Below are 16,447 nucleotides of genomic sequence, written 5' to 3' on the forward strand. Positions count from 1 at the left end.
CGCCCCTTTGTCAGATGGCTTAGGGAGCATTGGTCTAAATTAGTGGTTCCCAACTTTTCTTTTGATCAGGGACCACTCTCAAACATTAGTACAAAAAGGCTTACAAATCAGTTTTTGGTCAACTTTAGATTTGGTTATTTGGGGTGCTGATTCAGCAAACTGCATTTGGATAAACCATATCAGCTCTAGTTTCTGATACAGAACAAATACCATCCAGTAGTTGCCATCTGCTTGCCTGCAGAAAAACATACTTAATAATCTAGAGTTGATGTGGTCTATCCAGTGCAATTTTCTGAATCAGAACCTCAAATAACCCCAGGAACAGGTCCCAGCACCAATTGTCCCTGCATGTCTCTCAGGCCTTATTTTAGGTCTCATGGCCCACCACTGAGCCCCGGCCCACAGGTTGTGAACCACTGGTCTAAATCATTTTGACATCTGCAGTTGCCAAGACATCCTATATTTGAGCATATACTGAAAGCAAAGAAGGCCTTTTTAGGTTAGATATCACAAAATCCATTTTTTACCATTATTGTTATTAAATCATGTATGCGGTTGAGTAGAATAGGTCATAGATGGTCCAGCCAAGGAGAGGAAAAGAAAAAATAACAGCAGGTTTTGTGCTCCATAGTTTATTAATCACTTGGCAGAGCAGGTTATGTTTTGAGGTGGGAGGGGCAGGGGACAGACAGTCTCTCTCCATCTTCTCTTTTCACTCAAATACACAAACTTTCTCGCTCCCTCTCTCTCCCCCATATCCATCACCTGCTAGTTCCTTCTCTTGTCCAACTCCCACAAGACTTTTAAAAAGTCCCTTTCAGCTATCCCTGTGGGACGGGGATAATACTCAAGGCAGGAGGACCTGTTCTAGTGGATGCATCTGCCCCGAGGTCCTTTGTCTGTCCTTGGTGATCCTAAATGTCCCTCTCCCATACTAGGAGCTTTTCTCTGCAGCAGGAGGGAAGTGATTAGTCTGTGAATAGTCCAAGCCTTCTACCCTAGGCAATTCCCTTGGGGAGATAGAGTGGGCTACAAATAAAGTATATTATTATTGTTATTGTTATTGTTGTTGTCGTCGTCATCATCTTACTCAAGGCAAAGGAACCTCTTTTAGTGGATGCATCTGCCGCTTCTGGGAATTCCCAATCTCTGCCCCATGCATTGGAAGGAACCTACACATAAGGTGGCAGAGCAAACTTTTGTCTAAGATAGCAAGCTGCAGGGACAGGCATTCCTTGAAGATATAGATACAACCCCACCACCAACCCCATGGAAGGAGTCCTGCTCCAACAGGAGGGGGGCAGGTAGGCAGAGATCTTCCATGGCTTTGGTCCCCAAAGCAAGGCTGGGCAATTGGCTCATCCTCATTCTCTCGGCATCACCCACTGTCCTCCCCTTCTTCCCTGTCCCTCCATGGCCTGCAGACCAGCCCCATTTATGTTGCAGTGGGAGGACTCTAAGGGATCAGGGGGTGTGCACCTGTGCTCAGGTTGCGAATGAAGCTACACAAGGGTGCCAAGGCACATTAATGTGGGACAATACATGCAGAAATGTATTCATGGAGGGAGAGGGGGAAGGTCTATGTGCAGGCAATAATCAGAGCTTCCATTCCTATAGTAGCAGGAAGCATCCCCCTCCCCCAGTCAACACATGCACACATACAGATACACATATGCACACACACAGCTGTGCCTCTCTTTCGGTCCTCTTCCCCTCCTTGTTTTCCAGAAAAGGTAGAGAAGAAGAGGAGCAGACGGAGAGAGGGATTTGGGGCACTGGGAGCAGGGAGTCTCCCACACGTATGGCTGAGTGTGTGAGACTCTCCCCTGGTGTTGTCACAGAGCAGTGGGTGTGCAGGAGAGTATGTGGGAGCCGGACTACTAGGTCGTTGCGTGTGGGAGGAAGAGGGTTTAGATGGGCCAGTTGCCTCGCTGGGGGGTGACAGGATTTACAGCATCTCATGTTGCTGTTGCAGGGCTTCGCTGACCACCTGCAAAGTGGGAGAGAGAGAAGATTAAGAGGAACCTTGGCTACCTCAGATCCTCTGTGCCTACTTGTAAATTAGCTTGGCCTTACACCTACTCCCACTGTGTCTCACCTATTGTCATCCTATTCTCTAATACTGCAATACAGTCAGGGATGGGTTAAAATGTCATTTCAATGTTTTAGTTTAGTACTTACTGAAACTTACAAATATGTGAGATGGGAAAGAACGGTTTTTAGGAAGTCTGAATGAGAGAAAAATCAAAGCTGACAGATGCTTCCACTGTGAAAGCTCAGTTTTCTGGGGCCTTAATTCTTACAATCCCTGAGTATCCAGCCATGTTAGCACTGAATTAGGATTGGCACTTGTTTTCTTTTAGAAGGCTCCTCACCTGTAATAACTACATGGAAAATAAATATACCATGGTGCTCTCCATGCAGGGAATAGCTGTGCCTTTTTAATGTGGCCAGTGCAGACTGGGAGAATCTCATTTCACCCGGTGCTTTAATAATTTACTGAAAATTTGCAATTTTCTTCATAGTCATATTCCTATTTCATAGCTACAGGAGAAAGTGAAAGTTGATCTCACATCTCTCTATATTACAGCATTAATAGGTCTGACATCAAGAGTCAGCTGTTCTCTCTTCCAGAGGACAAGAACAGGATCTAGAGTTCAAGGGCACTTTCCTGGTCTATTCACAGATTTACCCATTTGGCTTCCAAATCACATCTCCTTCACGCTTGCAAACTTACCCCTTCACTTCCCCAAACATGCCCACTCACCTCCCCATCACGTGTCTCAATGGTTTTGATGGTCACGGTTTTCTTAGTGTGGACCTCAGAGCTCCGTTGCTCTGGACTAGTTTCTGTAGGGAAGAAAGATGTATCAACTGAGGAACTGTAGGGCTTGGAGTGGGGAGATAAAAGTAAATAGGAGGAACCACAATCAGCAAAAATAGAGTTTTGTGTTATATCAGACTTGATGAAGATTTCATTATATTGTGATATATTTTAATAAAAGGTATTGCTCCTCTCCAGATTTTTAATTTTTTCCCCCTTCTGGGGTCCCACATGCCTTGGCTTTTGCATTTTTACATGTGTACACACACATAAGATGCTGATGCAAGTGCCTTTTCACCACTTTGATGCAAATACTGGATAACACTTAGTAGACTTCTGGATATATCTCAGGGCCCTTCCACACAGCCATATAACCCAGAATATCAAGGCAGAAAATCCCACAATATCTGCTTTGAACTGGGTTAGCTGAGTCCATACTGTCATATATTCCAGTTCAAAGCAGAAAATGTGAGATTTTATTCAGCTGTGTGCAAGGGGCCTCAGCCACACACATTGTTACATGTGTTTTTGGAGCACATTTCCAGATAATTGTCCTTCTTAGTACTTTCTCATAAATAGTGTCCAAAAATGGGAGGGAAACAGGTGCCATGGTCACAACACATACCAGGAAATGCCCTCCTCAATCAATATATCACTCATTGCTGAAAGCCATTTGTGCCAAATCAAATCATCCCCAGGCTCTGCTGTTTCCTCTGTTGGATGCTTCTGCAGCAGCCAAAACAAAGCTTGAAGTCAGTGGTGGAATTGCAAGAGCTGCAATGATCTGTGTTTGAATATTTCCCAAACAAAATCTTTGGGCAACCTATTGTCGACAGGTTTCCCAGGAAGAAGACTGTGTTGGATAAAGAGCCTAAATCTCATTGGATTAATGTGTGCTGTAGGTAAAAGGTAAAGGTTTTCTCCTGACATTAAGTCCAGTCGTGTCCGACTCTGGGGATTGGTGCTCATCTCCATTTTTAAGCCAAAGAGCCGGTGTTGTCTGTATACACCTCCAAGGTCATGTGGCCGGCATGACTGCATGGAGCGCCGTTACCTTACCGCTGGAGCAGTACCTATTAATCTACTCATATTTGCATGTTTTCGAACTGCTAGGTTGGCAGAAGCTGGGACTAGCAACAGGTGCTCACTCCGCTCCCAGGATTCGAACCTGCGATCTTTCGGTCAGCAAGTTCTGCAGCTCAGTGCTTTAATATGCTGTGCCACCGGGGGCTCCTTTTAATGTGTGCCGTAGACTCTTGTTATTAATTTTCTGATGCAATTTAGGGAAGACTATATAATCTCAATCTTTGCAATATAATTTCTATGCATGATAACATATTGTTGTTTGATATTCACTTTTAAATGAAGTGATGATCTTGGATTTTAATTGTGTTGGTTTTTGGAAGGTTTTTTTGTGTATGGATGCATGTGACAAGGCTACAGAGCTTAAAATGAGTTTTGAAAAACAATTTGTTACATAACACATTGCAAAACTCAAATAAATAATTCATTACTGAATCATAGAATCATTGTAAACACTACGTTCTTTTTTAAAATGTAAATCGTTGTGTTATTCATTGCATATCACTTTTTTGTTCCTTTAAAAAACAACTTAGGATCAATAGAAGAACGGAATAAAATTTGAACAATTACATTCAAATGCCTTTGAAAATGCCATTAAAATAACGAAAAAGGAATTGTGTGTTATCGAAGGCTTTCCTGGCTGGAATCACTGGGTTGTTGTGAGTTTTCCAAGCTGTATGGCCATGTTCCAGAAGCATTCTCTACTGACGTTTCGGCCACATCCATGGCAGGCATCCTCAGAGGTTGTGAGATCTGTTGGAAACTCAGAGGTTATGAGATCTGTTGGAAGGTCCAGGGTGGGAGAAAGAACTCTTGTCTGCTGAATGGCAAGGTGATTAATTGCAACAATCAAACTGGCCTCCAACAGAAAAGAGTTTTTTTCCCACACTGGATCTTCCACAGATACATAAATCTCCCTTGTTCAGTTTCCAGTATCCCTCATAACTTCTGAGGATGCCTGCCATAGATATGGATGAAACATCAGGAGAAAATGCTTCGGGAACATGGCCATACATCCCGGAAAACTCACAACAACCCAGAAAGTAACTACCTTGCAAATTTTACACACACAAAAGCAAGGTTGTTGGCCCACAAAAGGTATCCCTGCTTACGGATGTTGTATTTTGTTATATTTTGATGCCTGATCAACATGGCTAATCTTGAATATTTGCCCTCTCCCCTTTCATTGTGTTACTTAAGTAGGGGCAATAGTGCTCTCCCATTATCCCCACCCTGAAAAAAACCGGGAAGGGGTAAATTGTTATAGTTAACAACAAGATGCTGCTATTTATAACACATTAGTTCTGCTGTCTTCTTGTACAGAAAAGCAGCTTTGGAGTGGGAGTTTAGCAACAGAGAAGTAGAAGGAGAGGATTTGATCTTCCCCCTGCCTCCCTTTAAAACACACAGATATACATGGTATTGTATTTCTGTATTTTTATGTTGATTGCAGTGTGTAGCTTCCCACCCCCTGCCCCATTTGAATACCCAACATTTTTCCACTTAAGGAGTTTCAGGCATCTATATCTCTTGCAAAAAGGCAAACGTATTTTTAGAACTCCATTTGGAGAAGGAGGTTTGTTGTGGGAGGCATCGTCTGCAAGGGGAAAGCGCACTCATTTCTCCTTCAAAATGGCTCTCATCCGATATTTTCTTTCCAAAAAGCAGCTTATGAAGTTTGGGGGGGGGGGGGGGGGAGGGGAGAGAGAGAGGCAGGAAAAGGAGAAGAGTGTGGTTTGCACCAAATAAGTCATTCTGCCCTCATTTGATGTGACCTAAATTGATTATTGTGTTTGATTCCCAAGTGCTGTTCTGCTCTTGTTTTATGGTAACTGTCAGAAATAGAGAGACAAAAAGACTAGTCTCTGCATATGCAGGCCAAAAAATCCACTTACCTCGGAAGTTGATGGCAGAAAAGGTTTGGATGGGAAGAGAAATTCTGCATGAAAAATAAGGGAAGGAAAAGTTAGTCCAGCTCTTGGTGCCTTCCTTCCTGTACTCAGCGTAACGATTTAAAAGTCCTCTTGCCTATCTGAACCAGAATACACTGTGCTCTTTTTGCTTGCCTATGGAAATACTGTTTTGTTCCAGCCTTCTCATAATTTCAGCAACTGTGCATTCTCGCCTTATTTAGTAGGTAAAGGTAAAGGTTTTCCCCTAACATTAAGTCTAGCCATGTCCGACTCTGGGGTTTGGTGCTCATCTCCATTTCTAAGCCGAAGAGCCAGAGTTTTTCGTAGACAACTTCCAAGGTAATGTGGCCAGCATGACTGCATGGAGTGCCGTTACCTTCCCTCTGGAGTGGTACCTATTGATCTACTCACATTTACATGTTTTTGAACTGCTAGATTGACAGAAGCTGGGGCTAACAGCGGGAGCTCACCCCACTCCCCGGATTTGAACCACCAACCTTTCGATCAGCAAGGTCAGCAGCTCAGAGGTTTAACCCGCTGAGCCACTGGAGGCTCCACCTTTATTCAGTAGCATCATGAAATAAGGGCCTCAGAAGACCAAAATGCTCAACACAAAGATGTACCCTGAGAGATTAACTGCACCATTTCTTCTCACAGTGGGGAATCAGACTTATCAGCTGACACTGAAAAAAGGACAGTATATTTGGGCTACTCTCTTGCTATTACCAAACACAAGAATTGCACTGGGCCTTTGCTCCATGCTAAGAACTTATGGCCAGATTCTCAAAATTTGCTGCCTGCAGTTCCAAATGTATGCTTCCTATCAAACTGTCCCAGCAATAAGCCATCACCTTATAAAACATATATAAATGTACACCAACAGTCACCTGCTTTCTTCACCCTCCAGCAGCTTGCGGTAAGTAGCAATCTCAACATCAAGAGCCATCTTGACATTGAGCAGGTCCTGATACTCGCGCAGGTGCCGTGCCATCTCATCCTTCAAGTGTCGGATCTCCTCTTCAAGCCTCTGGATCGTGTCCTGATAAGTGCCGGCCTCTCCAGCAAAGCGTTCCTCCATCTCCCGCATCTGCCTCATCAAAGAATCGTTCTAGAAGGAAATGGAGAACTCAGCCATTCAAACTCTCGATGTGCTTGTATATGTATAGGCCAAAACTTGGAAAAGCTTTTTTTACTAAAACTCCCAGAATATCAAAACAAAAAAATCCTTAGCAAAAAGAAAAGCTCCACTGCAGAAGGGACTTAAGGATGTAATCCAAAAAAGTAACTTTTACAAATTCTGATATAGAGGGTATGTAACAGTATTTTTCAAGCTTCCTCTAGCTATTTTCATCTGTTCAAAATTGTGACTTCACAGAAGAGCAGCAGCCATTTTGGATCAACAAGGAGATGAAAGAACTAAATTGGAGACTGGATCTATACTTCCCTATATCCCAGGATCTGATCCCAGATTATCTACTTTGAACTGAATTATATGAGTCTAACTGCTAGATAATCTGAGATAAGAAGATAATCTGGGATCAGATCCTGGGATACAGGGTAGATCCAGTGTAAATAGGGAAAAATGGGGTCAGGACAATGAGGAGGAGACTAGGATCCAAGAGGCTACAGTTTTCGCCCAGAGATGAGCAATTTTGTAGCCTATGAGAAAGGAGGAACTTTTTTTCTATATTGAATTCAAGAAATGGAATGCACAAGGAAATTACCTAATGATGATTCAGTTTTTCAGACCAGCCTTTTTCATCATCATTTATTTATTACCCACCTCGTCTTGTGGTGTCCACCATACATGGTGCCCACCATATATTTTGGACTCCAGCTCCCATCCAACACAATGTTGGAAGAAAGCTGCATCTATACCAGTTTTTGCTTTTGTGACTGGGATAAATTCTTGTGTCTGTGGCTTTATGTGATCTTTTTTTTACTGAAGATGTCATGATGGAACTTGGATCCTCATCCATACAAAGTACACATTTTATAGGCTTTGATGTCCTGAGAAATTTGGAGCAGCAGCTGTACCACACAATAGTACCTAAATGCTTTTTAGGGGTTTTTTTTTGGGGGGGGGGGGAATCGATGTAAAATTATTGGATTCTTAAACCTAATGCCAAGCATTAACGTGGCATAGCACCTCACCGTGCCCTTGAGTGCGTCAATCTCACAGGTGTATGACTGGATCTGGTGCCGGTACTCCATCATCTCCTGCTTGGCTTGGCGCAGAGCATCATTGTTCTTATTCGCTGCCTGGGTCAGGTCAGACACCTTTATGCAGAAAAAATTGAAGTGAGAGCAGATGGAACATAAGTTCAGTTTTGTATTGAATGGCTATCACAAACCTTCCTCAGATCCACTAGCCAATGTAGGTCATTCCTACCTTGGACTTATACCATTCCTCAGCCTCAGAGATGTTCTTTGCAGCAATAGTCTCATACTGGGCACGGATATCACGAAGTGCTGCTGTCAGGTCTGGCTTCGATACATCCATCTCAACCTGGATTTGCTGTTCTTGAAGCTGTGATTGCAATTCTCGGATTTCCTGGAGGAGTCAAAGCCAGTATGAGGTCAGCAAGAGAATACTAAAAATGTCCAAGCATGATTATATATAACCTTGGTACCACTACTATACTCCATTTTTGCCTGAATCTTTCCTTCTTGCAATACAGACATGGATTATTTGAGGCTGTTGGGTTAAATGTGACTTGGGGTTCCAATTGATTCTTCCTGATTAGATCATCATTTGTCCCTTTCCAGCTTGTATATAAATTGTAACCCAATTCTAAAAGGTTACAGTACTTAGTGACTGGCAGTGAAAAGTGTAAGCTAATGTATAATGTTATTTTTGACCCCACCCTTTTGCTTTGGCCCTGGTTACCACTAGATCAGTGATTCTCAACCTGTGGGTCCCCAGGTGTTTTGGCCTACAACTCCCAGAAATCCTAGCCAGTTTACCAGCTGTTAGGATTTCTGGGAACTGAAGGCCAAAACACCTGGAGACCCAGAACCACGGCAGGAGAATGTAGCTTCCAAGAACGTCTTTGAAACTAAATTCAACCTTTGGATTCAAAAATGTTCCTTTGTGACATGAAAATCCCAGCATTCATTGTTACTGAATCACACTACTCCTAAATGCTCTACCACTTCCGATTTGCCACACGCTCCTTTCTAGTAGCCCTCACTGTCAGAGGTATTGAACCACAAAGGCAGTCAGAAGTATGCACTTACCTCTTCGTGCACCTTTTTGAGGAATGCAATTTCTTCTTGCAATGATTCAATGCGCCTCTCAAGGTCAATTCGTGCCAGAGTGGCTGCATCAACATCCTTTGGTGGCAGAAAAAAGGAAAGAAAGACTTTAGTGGCAATTGATGTCATTTAGCCTTTGCTGCTGGAAAAAGAGAAGCTAAGCTTCTCCTAAAGGATGCGCCTCTGAATAGATCATGAAGCTGTGGTCACTGCCCTCTCCAGCCTACACGGCCAGGGAAACTGGCCAATAATTGAAACCATGTAGGAAGCTCTTGAAAGGCCAGGAAGTGTGTGGGAAGACCCACCACTCTAGGCCAATTCTCATGACTCTTTAACAGGAAGCAGACACCCATTTATTAACTAACATTAATCCCTGTGATTCCAAGTAAACCACAGCTGACAGGTTCAAAATGGTGGCAAGAAGCTGAAATGGAGGAGAGAAGAATAACTACAGATCCAGCATTGAGCAGGAGTATGGACTAGATGGCTCCTGAGGCCCCTTCCAATTTATATGATACTACAGCTGCAGTGGCACAGTGAGTTAAACTGCTAAGCTACAGAACTTGCTGACCCAAAGGTCGGTGGGATTGGGTGAGCTCCCATTGTTAGCCCCAGCTTCTGCCAACCTAGCAGTTCAAAAACATGCAAATGTGATTAGATAAATAGATAATGCTTCAGGGGGAAGATAATGACACTCCATGCAATCATGTTGGCTACATGACCTAGGAGGCATCAACGGACAATGCTGGCTCTTTGGCTTAGAAATGGAGATGAGCACCACCTCCCAGAGTCGGGCTCGACTAGACTTAAAGGCAAGGGGAAACCTTTACCTTTACTATGGCTCTATTATTCTTTCTATGAGAAAATAATACATGCCTGGCTATTGACACTCTGAAATGAGTGGGAAAATATCCACTTAGATATAACACAGGCAGCCAACCACGTCAAACAAAAATGCAGGCCTAATTTGGAGGGGCGTGTTAAAACAGCATTGCTTTAATTCAAGGCCAGCACTTAATTTAAGATTGGCGATGGTGATCAAAAGGCGAGGAAGAAGTGGTATGTAGTACCTTTTCAGCAGGCTACTTTCTTTTTAGCTTTTGTGAATCTAAGAAACTTATATAATTCAGAAACAGGGATCAGTGATTTTGGATACAGCAAGGACTTGTGCTGCTTTTCTTAAAACGACCATTTAGCCTCACAAATGTATACAGCAATAGAGCCAAGGTCTGAACTTACAGCTCTGAAAGCGGCTAGGTTGTTCTCTGCTTCTTCTTTGAGATGAATCTCTTCCTGCAGCCTGTGAAAGTGAGGCAGAACAATTGGGAAGAAGGTGTCAGACAGAAAGCTAGACAAACCAGCAAAGACACTTGCAGCCCTGTGTCCTTTACTCCACCCAAGCCTGAAATCTGCGACTAACTTGCTCCAAACCGCAGGGCTACTATCTGTATCTAGAATGGGCAATTCTCCTGAATTCTGGGAGTTGAGTGAGATCTGGCTGGGAGCCAGACTGAGAGAGCGAAGGAACATGTCTTCTCATTGCCTGTTTTAGTCAAAGCTCAAGCACAAAGGCATGAGCTCACAGATGGATAACACACTCTCTCTCCCCCTTTCCCTTTTAGGGTAACAGAGGCTTACTGCTACATCTAGGGCAACAGCTAGAGGCCTGCGAAGGAGAAAGAAGAATGTTAGCTGGGAGAGAGCCTCTTTCCCCTATATTCAAAGGAATAGTAATGGTCCCTCGCCCAGTCTAGGATATCTGGAATTAGTGTCTGTGTGACATGATGGTGGCAGGTGGAATGCAACTGAGCTGCTAGATGCCCAGAGAGAGGGTGGCGTTCCAGGCATTTCTAACTCCCCTTATATCTAATCCTCAAAGGGGGACTAGCAGGGTATTTCTCCCCAACGTGCCAGGGATTAGCACCCATGCCCTCCAACTGTCTCAATTTACAAGGTTTACAAGGAAACCTTGTAAAATTTACAAAGTTTACAAGGAAGGACAAGGTTCTGTCCTAATTACTCCTCTGCTGTCCCATTTTTAAGCTGGCTTTAAAATGGCACCTTCTGCTTTCTGCTTTTGTACTCAGCTTGCTTCCATTGGTGCAAACTGAAGCCCCTTCCACACAGATGAATAAAATTCCACATTATCTGCTTTGAACTGGAATATATGGCAGTGTGGACACAGGGCCCTTCCACATAGCCCAATATCCCAGAATATCAAGGCAGAAAATCCCACAATACCTGCTTAGAACTGTGTGATCTGCATCCACTCTCAGATAATGTGGGATTTTCTGCCTTGATATTCTAGGTTACATGGCTGTGTAGAAGGGCCCTGAGTTCAAACTGCAAAAGTAATTTTCACTCGATTAATTCAGCCGGGTTGAAAGGAAAGGACAGAACCTTGTCCTTCCTTGTAAAAACAGCTAAGAGCAAACTGATGCAGCCCCTCCCAGCTTCTCTGGCCTTCTTGACCATGTTGCTTGGCCACATGTGTCCTGGTTTTCATCTGTGAAATGTTGGAGAGTACGGCACCCTATTTGCACCCATTAGTAACTACTTTGTGCTTGAACATCTCCACGGACCAGCTGCCAGTGCTTTGAAGGCCTCCAGTGCATAGTCTATCTCATTATCACTACCTTACAAGGTTTGCTTGGCCATTAAAGCCAACCTATAGCTGTAGAGCGCTGGATACAAAGAGCACTGGAACTCAATTCCTAGCATATTTCTGTGTGTCATCCTCTTCTGTCACTAGCTTTTTCTCCCTGTCTATTAAACTCCACACCTGCCTGCTATCTTATGTCTCTCTCTTGTGAAAGGCTTGAGCCCTAGATTCTACAAGGTGCACAGTGCCAGCAAGCTCTCATTATGGCTGAAAACTTTAATAAACTTTAATAATGCCAGGGCTTGCAATGACAATCTTCTTTCACACAGGATTCTTGTCTAATCCCCACTCACTTTCTTTCTGCGTGGGAGGGGGGACAAACACTGCAAGATGATAGCAAGGAAGGGAACACACTGCTTCTGTGATTGCAATCAACTCTCAATGAACTGATTTGCAGTCATTCCCAGTGGAATTAAAAAAAAAAGATGACATGCAAATACATTTATGCATTTATTTTGTCCTATAGGTTGGCACTGTCAGAAATATAAAGCCCTCAAGCAAAAGGCCCGGTTTGCCTTTGGCCTTACAAAACAAGGTCTGCAATGATGATTCTAGGATCCAGGAAGCAATCCAGTGCACCATGAGAAGAGGTTTTTGCTCCCTGGGATCCTCTGACAGGATTTCTTCTTCCCTTCCCTTCTGAAATGTCGAAACTTCCTGTCCGTGGGGCCCAGCCTTGCTAGATTACCATTCCTGCTGTGTCCAGCTTGTCTTGTCTATCACAAGAGTCCTATATCCAGAGAAGAAATGCCAGACCCCGAGCCTGTCCATTGCCACAAGGCTGAAAACTAGGCCATTTATTCCTGAAGGAGGATGTCAGTATCATTCTCCTTCCGGAGCCTAGTTTTCTAATATGCAATATTAGTAAACCCACTCAGAGCCCTTCCACACAGCCATATAACCCAGAATCTCAAGGCAGAAAACCCCACAATATCTGCTTTGGACTGGGTTATCTGAGTCCACACTGCCATATAACCCAGTTCAAAGCAAATGATGTGGGATTTTAATGCAGCTGTGTGGAAGGGGCCTCAATCTTAGATCTACTGTATCATAATATCACCACCCAGGAACCATTGCTACTCAGAAAAGTGAAAGGAGAAGCAGGGAGTTAAAGGGTCCATGCCTCATTTGTTTGGTGATGACTCTTGGCTTGTGCTTGGCTTTATTCTCCTTCTCTGGGATCTTCCAAACAACCATATAACACAGAGTATCAAGGCAGAAAATCCCACAATATCTGCTTTGAACTGGATTATCTGAGTCCACACTGCCATATAACCCAGTTCAAGATAATGTGGGATTTTATACAGCTGTGTGGAAGGGGTCTCTGTTTCTTCCAATGCTCACTATGGTCAGAAAGGGGTATTACAGGCACTCTGTTATCGCTATCAGTTATTTTGACTCCTTCAGTTGAGGGATAATCATGAGGGTCCTCAGTTTTCCCCATTGGTATACAACCCCTATGACATCCATTAGTACTATCAATGTGGCTTTTCCAGTGGCTGAATTTCTCTGCTAACATAGCTGCCTTTTCTTCACATCCTGTGTTCTATGATGCTTTTAAAGGAATAAATCTCTTCCAAATGCAGAGAAAGGAAAGTGAGCTATGCTTTTTAAAAGGGACCACTTCCACCGAGTTTACAAAACCAGCCCTAGATAATAGAGAAGCTTGGAGAACAGCCTGAATTAGAGTACATCTACACTACAGAATGAATGCATTTTGACACTGCTTGAACTGCTGTGGCTCATTGCTGTGTAACTCTGGTATTTCTAGTTTGGCTATGGCATTTAAAATGTGTCAAACTGCATTACATCTGCAGTGTAGATTCACCTTTAGAGAGAAAGGAGGCGCAGGAGGCTCCTTCTCAATAATTCTGTTCTGCAGAGATGTTAGAGGTCATAATACCCGGAAATAAACATACGGGGTTTTTTTAAGTCCTTGATAAGAGTGTCAGTGGTGTAGTGGCTAGAATGTTATACTTGGACTTGAGAGCTCTACTTTAGCTAGAGACTCTCTTTCACCCTAGCCTACTTTACAGGGTTGTGGCAAGGACAAAATACAGACAAGTGGCATATAATCTCATTAATCTAATTGGAGAAAAACTGAGATATAAATGTAACTAAAAACAAGGTGGTAACACTTATATAACTATGGTATACCTGTTCAAGTATAATTCATAACTAGTAACAACAGCCTAAAATCTAATTTTGCTGTCATCTGCTGATATTTGTGTACACATTCGTTGTATCAGCCTGGAAATGATTTTTTTAGAAGAGCTCTAACCCAACCCCATCCCTCAGAGTAAAAATAGCAAATTTTTCCTATTTCATTTAGTTGTGATTACACCAATCTTCTGAGGCAGTTCATTATCATGTTCATGTTTAAGGAAACCCAAAGCTGATCAGTCCTGAACAAGTCAGGGGCTCAATGGCAGAGCAAGGATATAAACAGAAACAGTAAATGGGGAAAGGCCTTGAGAGTGACAAGCTTAAGAGTAAGAACATCCATCTGTTTAGCTTACCAAAAAGAAAGGTCAAAAAGTGATCTGATAAGAACCTATAAGCAGCTATTAGCATCAAATAGCTTAAAGACCTTTCTTCCCCTTTTGCCATGAACAAGGAGAGAGCAGAGCAAGCACCATTAGGTGGGAATTCAAGCTAGATACATTTCCATGAGTAAATCTCAGTGTCTGATATGACCCCCGCATGGTTTGCTATAGTCAGCTGTCCATAAAGTTCAACTCTCTCCCCTTAATCTAATGAAAGAAGATGGGGAAGGTTTGCAGGGGAAACAGATGATGTGGTCTCGAAGGTGCATCGAGTCTTTAAAATGAAAACCAAATCCGATGATGAATTCAGAGAACATTGTTCTATATTCTTATGCTGAAATTCTTATATTAAAATCTGAAGACACTTTTTAAAAAATGAACTGCCCTTTAGAATGGCTGTCCTGTCTTTATTAAGTTTATGAACATTATAAATAGACAGAAAAGAAAGTGTAAGACAAGGGGTTGGTATGGCAGGGAAAATAGCTCCATCCTGCACTTTGTTCTAAGAATAAGTAACTTGTCATGAGTCCTGGGGCCTTTACATTGGGGGTGGAGAGTATGCCCATCCAACTTCTGTTTGAGTGGTTACTCCCATCAGCCCTGGTAAGAATAGCCAATGATGAGGGAGTTGCTGGCCAATGATATCTGGGGAAAGGGGGGACTACCACAGCATTGAATGGAGGGGATATTTTGCAGTGCTTCAGTAGAACAATTGCCAAGTTGTCTGGAATATGCTCAGCCCTAGAACATGAAGTCTTTGAAGTGTCCAATTGGGGCCCTTGGGTCAGCTCTGCAAAAAGACAAGATGCTTCACTCCATCTCAAAGGGTGGAGGAGAGTTGCCTAAAAGGGGCCTCAGGCAGGGACTGGCAAGATGGAGATGGAGATGACAGCTCTGGAGCAGAGGAGCTTGGAGAAAAATGTACAGCACTAGGATGAAAAATACCCCAAAGCATACTCTCTGAGGCCATGGAAAAAAGCTAGCATGTGTACTACATAAGCTGTAGCATTGTTTTTGTCAATGGTAAGTGAAGGAAACAGGGCTAGGTGATAAATCTGCCCTTTACAGTCCTTCCATGTTTATTCAGAACAGGGATACAATGACTGTTCAGGACTAGGAGAGAAGCATAGGCGGGGTGGTTTGTGCTTAGCCAGGTTTGAGCTAGTGACAACAAGTGCATGTCTCACCTTTGCTTCAGCTTCTGGAGGTCATCCAGCAGGTTGTCCCTCTCTACATCGACACGTGCTCGCTGGTTGGTCAGCAACTCCACCTGCCGCCGCAGCTCTCGCAATTCCTCTTCATACATCTCAGCCACCCGCGTGGGCTCCTTGCCTTTGAGCCGGTTGACTTCGGCCACCATGAGCGCATTTTGCTGCTCCAGGTAACGCACCTTCTCGATGTAGTTGGCAAAGCGATCATTGAGTTCCTGCAGCTCCACTTTCTCATTGGTGCGTGTCTGTAGGAACTCCTGGTTCATGGCATCGGCCAAGGAGAAATCGAGGAGTTCCCCAGCCCCCTGGTAGGCTGAGCGCAGTGGGGCTGAGTAGCTGGCTCGGAAACTGGAGAGACTGGGTGCGGCAGCGCTGCGGGACACTTGGTAGACCCGAGAGGACATGGAGCTAGCAGAGGAGCCCTTGGTGCCAAAGGAGGCCCGTGGAAAGGAAGGTGAGACTGCGCCAGGCCCACCAAAGGTCCGGCGGTATGAAGAGAGCCTCTGGCTGGAGGAGTAGGACTGGCTCATGGTGGTGGCTGGATGGAACAGAGGCAGAAAGAATAACAGCTGCTGCTCTGGGAGAGGAGTCGGAGACGGGACAAGGATCTGAGTGCTGGCTATTTGTATCCCTGAGTCTTGACATCATCTGCCTGTCCCCTCCCCTCTTCTTTCTGCTCCCAGTTTGGAACAGCTGTGGATTCCTCTGTCAGTTCAGTGAGAAATCTGTTCTGTGGCTGGGGCAGGGAGACAGACAGACAGACAGACAGAAAAATGGCAGCAAATGAGTCATGGGATGCAAAAGCTGTCTTCCGCTTGGCAGCAACCAGGCCTAGACTGTTGGAGTGGGCATGTAATATACCCCTGGTCCTCCACAGTGGTGGGTCAAGAACATGAAGAAGGAATGAGGTGGTAATATGGAAAATGACAGGTTTAGAAAGTGAAAGGATT

General features: G+C 43.9%; 1 protein-coding gene across 1 annotated transcript; it reads right to left on the reverse strand.

The window, feature by feature from the left end:
* Positions 1–616: 616 nt before the first annotated feature.
* On the reverse strand, positions 617–16,118 carry des (desmin). Its single transcript, XM_003214983.4, has 9 exons — positions 15,474–16,118; positions 10,318–10,378; positions 9,061–9,156; positions 8,213–8,374; positions 7,975–8,100; positions 6,708–6,928; positions 5,803–5,846; positions 2,768–2,850; positions 617–1,990 (listed from the first exon to the last, which is right to left on the reverse strand). Exons 1-9 carry the CDS (start codon positions 16,025–16,027, stop codon positions 1,949–1,951), a joined length of 1,389 nt encoding a protein of 462 aa, XP_003215031.1. The 5' UTR covers positions 16,028–16,118; the 3' UTR covers positions 617–1,948.
* Between the last annotated feature and the right edge of the window lie 329 nt (positions 16,119–16,447).

Source organism: Anolis carolinensis, chromosome 1, assembly GCF_035594765.1.
Source record: "Anolis carolinensis isolate JA03-04 chromosome 1, rAnoCar3.1.pri, whole genome shotgun sequence".
In the NCBI taxonomy this organism is placed as follows: Eukaryota; Metazoa; Chordata; class Lepidosauria; order Squamata; family Dactyloidae; genus Anolis; species Anolis carolinensis.